The sequence below is a fragment of the Cebus imitator genome, unplaced genomic scaffold, assembly GCF_001604975.1.
Source record: "Cebus imitator isolate Cc_AM_T3 unplaced genomic scaffold, Cebus_imitator-1.0 Scaffold85, whole genome shotgun sequence".
NCBI lineage: Eukaryota > Metazoa > Chordata > Mammalia > Primates > Cebidae > Cebus > Cebus imitator.
Window position 1 is genome coordinate 5,082,265 of NW_016107400.1, and position 9,239 is coordinate 5,091,503.

General features: G+C 45.3%; 1 protein-coding gene across 1 annotated transcript in view; it reads left to right on the top strand.

The window, feature by feature from the left end:
• Positions 1-465: 465 nt before the first annotated feature.
• The window catches only part of OTOA (otoancorin), a 78,695-nt gene continuing 69,921 nt past the window's right edge, over positions 466-9,239 (top strand). Inside the window, exons 1-7 of the mRNA XM_037740615.1 lie at positions 466-650; positions 962-990; positions 1,083-1,113; positions 1,231-1,258; positions 3,280-3,367; positions 6,435-6,566; positions 8,966-9,201. Of these exons, the coding sequence (XP_037596543.1) occupies positions 560-650; positions 962-990; positions 1,083-1,113; positions 1,231-1,258; positions 3,280-3,367; positions 6,435-6,566; positions 8,966-9,201 (635 nt within the window). The 5' untranslated portion in view covers positions 466-559. The remainder of the gene's footprint in view (positions 651-961; positions 991-1,082; positions 1,114-1,230; positions 1,259-3,279; positions 3,368-6,434; positions 6,567-8,965; positions 9,202-9,239) is intronic.

Sequence of the window (9,239 nt, forward strand, 5' to 3'; positions counted from 1 at the left end):
CTTGCTCTGTCACCTAGGCTGGAGTGCAGTGGCGAAATCTTGGCCCACTGTAGCCTCTACCTCATGGTTCAGGCAATTCTCCCACCTCAGCCTCCTCAGTAGCTGGGACTACAGACATGAACCACCACACCCTGTTAATTGTGTATTTTTAGTAGAGATGGGGTTTCACTATGCTGGCCGGGCTGGTCTCGAGCTCCTGACCTGAAGTGATCCACCTGCCTTGGCCTCCCAAAGTGCTGGGATTACAGATGTAACCCACCATGCTCGGCCCAAAGTATAGTTTTGACCATGCCTTTTTGTTGGATTGAGAGGAGTCAGGGGTAGTGGTAAGATGCACAGGCCATTGTAATCACCAAGGAGAGAGATGATAATGTCTTAGACTAGAATTGGGGCTTAAATAAAGCAAAGTAGGTAAGTTTTAAAATTATTTTTTAAAAAGACTTCAAGGGATTCTAGGTCTACTTGGTTTTTCCTTTTGTCTTCTGAATGTCCATATATATATTTATATATATATTTTAAAAACCTGAATCACTTCTATGCTTAAATTAACTGCAGGAGAATGTCTCAGGAACCTACGACATACTCCCTTTTCCTATTCCTTTTTCTGAGCCATGGAGTGTCGAGTTACACAGTTCCAAATTCCAGGCAGGGTAAGTCCTGAGGGAAGAATCACCCTTTGTGGTTTCCACACCATTTAAGGAATGTGGTGGAAAAGATCAATTAGGTACATGATGCCGTAAGTTGTTTTGGGGTGTGTGTGTGTGTGTGTGTGTATGATTTTCAGGATTATTCTAAGAGCATTTTTTAAGCCATGGTTTTCTCCTGGTGGACAGTTATAATTAAAATTCACTAAAAATTTCCTTCATGAGTGGCTTTCTCGGGCTTTTCCACTAACCCATAGTTGTAGTTTTGAAGGTCATACAGTTCAATTCTAGTTATACATTCAATGGCTTTCTTACAGATTTACATCCGTTGTTGCAAAAAATGGCGGTGAGTGTTCTATTTTCTTTTAATCAGAATCCCCTCTACTGGAATTGCCAACTTTTGGATGTTATACTTGATGTTATCTTTTTGCCTTTTAGGAAGAAATAATAGACGGAAGCTATCTGAATGGTAATGTGCCCCCTTGGTCTCCACTTGCTTCTTCTACGAATTTCAAACAGAATGCGGCTGTGATCTCTCTGGAATGATTCCTTTTAAAGATCTCTTTTCATTTTATTCCCATTGTAGCACTGCTGGATCTCATACAGTTTCAAAGGTAACCTGCCCTAGAGGAGAGGGGAAAGGATGGGATAGATTTTTAATAAAAATTATTAATGAAAGCCTCTTAATTGTAAAAAGTAATATGTGCTCATTACAAAAAATGTCAATCAATGCACAGTGTTTTGAAAGTCAACACCCTTGCTCCACAGACATTCATTCCTTTTCACTCTAGCATAAGAGCTGAATTTTTTTTTTTTTTTTTTTTTTGGAGGTGGAGTTTCACTCTTGTTTCCCAGGCTGGAGTGCGGTGAAGCTACAACCTTGGCGCACTGCAACCTCCGCCTCCAGGATTCAGGCAATTTTCCTGCCTCAGCCTCCTGAGTAGCTGTGATTACAGGCATCTGCCATCACTAATTAGCCCATTGGCTAATTTTTGTATTTTTGGTAGAGATGGGGTTTCACCATGTTGGTCAGGCTGGTCTCGAACTTCTGACCTCAGGTGATCCGCCTGCCTCAGCCTCCCATAGTGCTGGGATTACAGACGTGAGCCACCACACCGGGCCTAAGAGCCAGTGGCCTGGCTCCAGGGCCCATTCCCTCCACTGTTGTGCTATTAACTGCATACAGGTCTGTGTGTCAGATACCAGGGACATGGGGCAAGGAGCTAGGTAGTGTGGAAACGCCAATATTAATAAATAATTCTAATATAATGAGTACTATGATGGATAAGAAATAGGGGTCTTGGGGCCCTGTGTCAGGGATACTCAGTTATGTTAAAGTGAAAGATCCCCATAACCACTCCTTTCCCTAAGATAATGCCAATGGATACTTTTGGAAATATGCTTTCAGTCTAAGTATTTTATTTATTTATTAACTTATCAATTCATCCATCACTTTATTTATAATAGGAGTAAGATTACAAAAGGCTATTCATCAGTGGCTCATACCTGTAATCCCAGCACTTTGGGAGGCCAAAGTGAGAGGATCACTTGAGGCCAGGAGTTTCAGACCAGCCTGGCCTACATGGCAAAACCCCATCTGTACTGAAATACAAAAATTAGCGGGTTTGGTGGTGCATTCCTGTAATCCCAGTTACTTGGGAGGCTGAGGCAGGAGAATCACTTGAATCCGGGAGGTGGAGGTTGCAGTGAGCTGAGATCACACCACTGCACTTGAGCCTGGGTGACAGCGCGAGACTCTTGTCTCAAAAAAATAAATAAATAAAAAGAAAAATGAAAAAGGCTGTTCATGAACATTTACTGTGTGTTGGGCACTGTTTTAAGCAATTTTCATGTGTGAACAAATTTTAATCTCACAGTTGTTAGCCATATTTCATAGGAAAACTGAGGCACAAGAAAATTTAGCAAACTATCTCAGGCCACACAGCTAAGTGATAGAACTAGGATTCAAATCCAGGTTTGGAGCCCATACTCCTAACTATGCTGTTCCAGCCTCTCATGGTATACCTCACATCTGCTTTTAAAATGTACATCTTTCTAACTCCATTAGTTTGGATTGTAGTCAATCTAAGTAGATTGTTATAGGAATAAGAATATTGTACACAGCTTAGAGATTTGGGAATTGGCTTTGAGAGAATGGGAGCCAGGCAGGTTCCTTAAATTGGAAACTCCCCTATCACTGTGCCTGGTTAAGAAATCTTTCACTTCAGGCTGGGCGCGGTGGCTCACTCCTGTAATCCCAGCACTTTGGGAGGCAGAGTTGGGAGGACTGCTTAAGCCCAGGAGTTTGAGCCTGGGCAACATAGTGAGACCCCATCTCTACAAAAAATAAACAAAATTAGTTGGGTGTGGTGGCATGCACCTGTGGTCCTAGCTGCTTGGGTGGCTGAGGTAGGAAGATCACTTGGACTGGGGAGATCGAGGCTGCTGTGATTGCGCAGAGCAAGACCCTGTAAAAAAAGAGAGAGAGAGAGAGAGAGAAACCTCCCACTTCCAAGCACAAAATTCCTAACATCCCTGGTCCATTCCCACGTGACCGTTGGGTACTTAGCTAGTGCAGTACTGCTTGTAGGAGAATCTGTCATTGTGACCTTTTCCCATCTGTCTTCAACTGAAGCTCCCACATCTGGACGGATGATCTGTCCCACAGAGTCCTGGCCTATCTGAATTCCCGGAATGTTGCCTTCACCATCCCCAGCCTACAGGTGTGTACCTGAGACCCATCTGTATGTTTCCTTGTCAGTGCTCAGGGATTGCAAACGCAAGGGCCAGGTAAGTTGGAGAAGTAGGCTGGATGTAGAGAAGTCTTTACTTCTGCAAGGAAAAGGGTTCCAGTTTTTCTTGAAACATGACGTAAGCTATTTTGTCTTTCTTTCATTTTCCCACCCTTGATGGAAACATGGTATATTAGGGTATAGGCTGAGCTGCTGTAACAAAAAGACCCCCAGATAACAGCAGCTCAAATAATTTAGTTTATTTCTTTCTCATGTAATAGTCAGAGCTAAGTGGGAGAGCCACAGAGAAAAGGCAGCTCTATTCCATGAGGTTTCCAAGGACCCAGGTTCCTTTTACCTTTTTGCTCTATCATCTCCTAGGGGGTTACTGCCCATACGGTGGAAACACCACATCCCTTCTCAAATCCAGGGGAGGGGTGGGAAGAAGACAAGGATGAGCATCTTCTTTTCTGAGATTATGACTTGCAAGTTACACAATTCCTTCTGTGCACATTAGTTTGGCCCACACTCCATAGTCACATCTTACTGCAGAGGAGCCATGTACCCCACTAAAAGTTGAAGGGTTCCATTGATGAAGAGCAGTGAGAGAGTGGATATTTGGATATAGTGATTAGTCTTTCTACCATGGGTGGAAGAAATGTATTTTTTCCTCTTTTAAATCTGCTGTAATGAAAACAACAGCACAAGCTTGTTGATAGGTGGCAAAGGATATTTGCCTTAAGGGGCAATAGGGCATGGTGGTGACTGTGCTGAACTACACAGCACATTCCTGACTGTTAGCCTAGTGTGGCATTTCGTGTCTTTACCATCACACTGGATAGCACAGAAAATCGGATAACAGTTTCTTTAGTATTGAGAAATAATTATTCAGTTTAGCAAAAGGTCATTTATGTCATTAATTAATGAATAAAGTTCTTCATTTTTTTTTTTTTTTGAGACAGAGTCTTGTTTTGTTTTGTTGCCAGGCACCAGGCTGGAGTACAGTGGTACCATCTCAGCTTACTGCAACCTCCGCCTCCCGGGATCAAGCAAGTCTCCTGCCTCAGCCTCCCGAGTAGCTGGGACTAGAGATGTGTGCCACCATGCCCAGATAATTTTTATATTTTAGTAGAGACAGGGTTTCAATATGTTGGCCAGGTTGGTCTCGATCCCTTGACCTCATGATCTGCCCGCCTCGGCCTCCCAAAGTGCTGGGATTACAGGCGTGAGCCACCGTGCCTGGCCGTTGTTTTTATTTTTACTTACGTTTTAATGAAAATGGAAATGTCAACCAACATTCATGTCACAAGTATATTCAGAGAGCTTGTTGTCTGCCAGGTCCCAGGATACTCACTAGCTGGAGACGGCTGTTGGCCCCACATGGCATCTGCTTTTCTTCTCCTTTTCATCAGTCAGAGCAACTGAAAGAGACGCAATGCCTGCCCCTTTCTCTCTAGCCATAATGGATATTCATGAGATGTATCTACTTTAACCTGATTAGTAGATACTTCTCTTTCTGTGTATATAACCATGTTCATTTATTCATTCAATATCTACTGAGTTAACATCTGCTTTCTGCCAGGCATAGCTCCAGACACTGGGGACTCAGTAGCGAACAAGATAGTCATGGACCTTTCATTTTAGGGATGAGACTTTAAGTAAGCCATTATTCACCTTGGTAAAGATAGGGAATAATAACTGGCACTATTGAGCACTTACTGTGTGCCAGCCACTACTGAAAACACTTTACCCACTCAATCCTCATAGTAACCCTACATGGTAAGTCCTCCTATTGCTTCCATTTTGCAGATAGGAAAACTGAGGCCCAGAAGAAGTGTCACTGATTTAGCAAATAAAAATACGATGTAGCTCTGCATGGTGGCTCATGTCTATAATCCCAGCACTTTGAGAGGCGTAGGTGGGAGGATTGCTTGAGACCAGGAGTTGGAGACAGGCCCGGGCAACATAGCAAGACCCTGCCTTTACAAAAACAAAAACAAACAAACAAACAAAAAATTAGCTGAGTATGGTGGCATGGCCTGTAGTCCCAGCTACTTGGGAGGCTGAGGTAGGAGGATTGTCTGAGCCCAGGAGTTTGAGGTAACAGTGAGCTATGATCATACCACCGCACTTCAGTCTGGGCAACAGAGCAAGACCCTGTCTTGAAATCAAAAACAAAAAACAGATGCCCAGTGTCACTTGAATTTCAGATAAACAAGGAGGGATTTTTTAAGTTAAGCATGTCCCATGCAACATTTGGGACATACTTATACTAAACAAAAAAAAGTGTCATTTTTCCAGGATGCTCAGTTAAATTCAAATTCAAATTTAACTGCACATCCTGTATTTTACCTAGCAACCCTAGTTAAGTAACTTGCCCAAGCCACACAGCTTGTAAGTGTCAAGGCAGGGATTTGCACATGAGTTGCCTGGGTTTAGAGTTCACCTCTTGCCCATAACATTACACTGGGTATGTCTGTTTAAGGGAGGTTTAGAGAACAATTCCCCAGACAGCAGAGGAAGTCTCTTTCAGGAGAGGCTGATGGCTTCTGCTCCTTGCCCTGTAGGGGATGCCACAGAGTTTGTTCAATTTCACCTATATTTTGCTCCTGTGCTTGTAGCTTGGGTTTGGGCACAGTGCCATCTGGGGGGTACTGAACTTCCTGGGCAAAGTCCAACTGCTATGGATGGGAAGCTCAATCACCTTCAGGGACCACACAGGCCATGGAAAGGGGGAATCAGGCAGGCTGGGCCTGAGAGTTACTTCAGCAAACAGCTGTCCCTTGGCTTGCCAATTACCAAAAAGGGGATGTGTGCTTGGTGTTGCCAAACCTTTGCATTTTTCAAGAGAAGTTGGAAATCTTGATCTTTTGAGGAATTGCCTCACTTTTAAATGTTGGCAGCTAATGAGGAAATTTGGAGCTGGCCGAACCAGACTGCTGGCCACCAGTTGTGGTCTCTGCAAGGAATGAGGTGGCCGGCTGGGGCCGCTGGCCATGGTGCTGACCATGTGCTCCTCTTTCTGTTCTCACTGACTCTCCCAACACCCCAAATCCAGGCAGCCGTGGAAAACCACCTGGAGCAGCGTCTGCACCAGCCCCAGAAGCTGCTGGAGGACCTGAGGAAGACAGATGCCCAGCAGTTCCGCACTGCCATGAAATGCCTCTTAGAAGACAAGAAAGACCGCTTGGTGAGGCATCCTTGGCATTCCGGGGGTAGAGGAAGTCCAGCACCACGTGGTGTTTGTTGGATTGAATCAAATTGAGCCTAACTTAGGCCTTGGTCCTTCTTTGTCTCTTCCTCCCTCGTTCTGCCTCCTCCAACATCCTGGGAGCTTTAGGATCTAGGTTTTCTCACTTACTTTCTCCAAAGTTAAAATGAAGGGCTTTATAATTTTTTTTTTTTTTTTTTTAGACAGGGTCTCACTCTGTTGCCCAGGCTGGAGTGCAGTGGCACAATCTCAGCTCTCTGCAACCTTTGCCTCCTGGGTTTAAGTGATTCTTGTGCCTCAGCCTCCCATGTAGCTTGGATTACAAGTGTGCACCACCACGCCTGGCTAATTTTTGTATTTTTAGTATAGACAGAGTTTCACCATGTTGGCCAGGCTGGTCTTGAACACCTGATTTCACATGATCCACCCGCCTTAGCCTCCCAAAGTGCTGGGATTATAGGCGTAAGCTGCCGCACCTGGCCTAATTCGTATTTTTGTGAGTACTAAGAAGTGAGGGACCCTAATTGAGGATCTGAGGATCTCCTGATTGTTTAGCTCAATAAACATCCACTAAAAATAATTGCTATGCACCAGTGGACACAGAGATGACTATCCCTGCCCTCAAGGAGCTCACAGTCTGGAGGGGAGACAAAAAACACAAACAGATAATTTCCACAAAATGAGGCTAATGATCCAAGAATATCACAAAGTAAGGACTCTGAGACCTTAAAAACAGATTTAAAAGCCTGGGAAATGGCTGGGCGTGGTGGCTCATGCCTGTAATCCCAGCACTTTGGGAGGCCAAGGCAGGCAGATTATGAGGTCAAGAGATTGAGACCACCCTGGCCAACGTAGTGAAACACTGTCTCTACTAAAACTACAAAAATTAGCTGGGTGTGATGGCGCCTGCTTGTAGTTCCAGTTACTCGGGAGGCTGAGGCAGGAGAATCGCTTGAATCTGGGAGGCAGAGGTTGCAGTGAGCCAGGATTGTGCCACTGCACTCCAGCCTGGGGACAGAGCGAGACTCTATCTCAAAAAACAAACAAACAAAACAAAACAAAAAAAACACTGGGACTTGAAAAAGTATGTTATTTGTTCAGGACACACAGATAGCCCTGGGATTTGCACCTGGGAATGCCTGACCCTAGGACCCATGGGGCTTAACCTGTAGGACTGCCATGAGAATTAATGAGATGCTGCACGTGTGCTCCAAGCTTTGCACAGTAGAGTCAATGCTCAGTAAAATGGAGGCTTTTTTTTTTTGTCTTAGAGATGGGGACTTGCTCTGTCATCCAGGCTGGAGTGCGGTGGTGTAATTATAGCTCACTGTAGCCTTGATCTCCTGAGCTCAAGTGGTGCTCACACCTCAGCCTCTCAAAGCAGCTAGGACTACACATGTGTACCAGCACACCCAACTAATTAAAAATAATGATTTTTTAGGGATGGGGTCTCCCTATGTTGCCCAGGCTGGTCTCAAACTGCTGGGCTCAAGTGATCCACCTGCTTTGGCCTCCTGATGTGCTGAGATTATAGATGTGAACCACTGTGCCAGGCCGATCAGTCCTTTTTAAAAGCTCCCCAGGTGGGCTAAGCATGGTGGCTCTTACCTGTAACCCTAGCACTTTGGGAGGTTGTGGGCAGATTGCTTGAGCCCAGGAGTTTGAGACCAGCCTGGGCAACATGGCAAAACTCCATCTCTACAAAAAATAGCTGAGTGTGGTGGCATGTGGCTGTAGTTCCAGCTACTCAGGAGACTGAGGTGGGAGGATCACTCAAGCCCAGGAAGTTGAAGCTGCAGGGAGCGAAAATCATACCACTGCACTGCAGCCTGGGTGACAGGGCGAGACTCTGTCTCAAAAATAAAATAAAAATTTAAAAAAGCTTCCCAGGTGATTCCAATGTGCAGCCAGAGGTGAGAACCACCAGCTTGGAGGAAAGACACCTGAGTCCCTTTAATGCATTAGAGAGTTTGGCTCAAGATTCCCTGGGAGCACATAAGGGAGGAAAATCTGATTTGAAGTAGGAAGTTGGAGGGATCAGAGAAGACTTCGCCAAGGAGACGGCAATGGATCCCAGCCTTAAAGGATGTGCTAGATTTCACCAAGAAAAGGGGAGATGCAGAATTCCAGGTAGATAAGGGCCTGAGGTGTGATTGGCAGGTGTATCTGGAGAGTGGGAAGGCTCCTGAGTGGAGCAGGTAAAGGCCTTGACTTTGTTCTGCAGGGGATGGAAAGTTCTAGAAGTTTCAACATAGCAGCATGGTGTTAAACAGCGATCCTGAATTTCCCCACAATGTTGCAATGTGTGGTCCCTCCCAGGGCTTCCAAATCAAGAGCCAGCTCTCTCAAGGTGACCCTGGCTTCTCTCATTGCTTTAGGACCTGAAAGACATCATTGTCAACCTAGGAGAGATTCGAAACCGAGCCTTGCAGAGTCCTGGCATGAACCGCAGCCTGTTTCTCATCACACTGGAGAGGTGTTTCCAGGTGCTGAACTCCCTGGAGTGTGTGGAGATCCTGGGCAAGGTGCTGAGGGGGTCTTCAGGCAGCTTTCTCCAGCCGGACATCACAGAGCGGCTCCCTCGGGACCTGTGCAAGGATGCCTTTACGAACCTGTGAGTGGTTCCTCCCACTTTCTTCTTCTCCTTCTTCT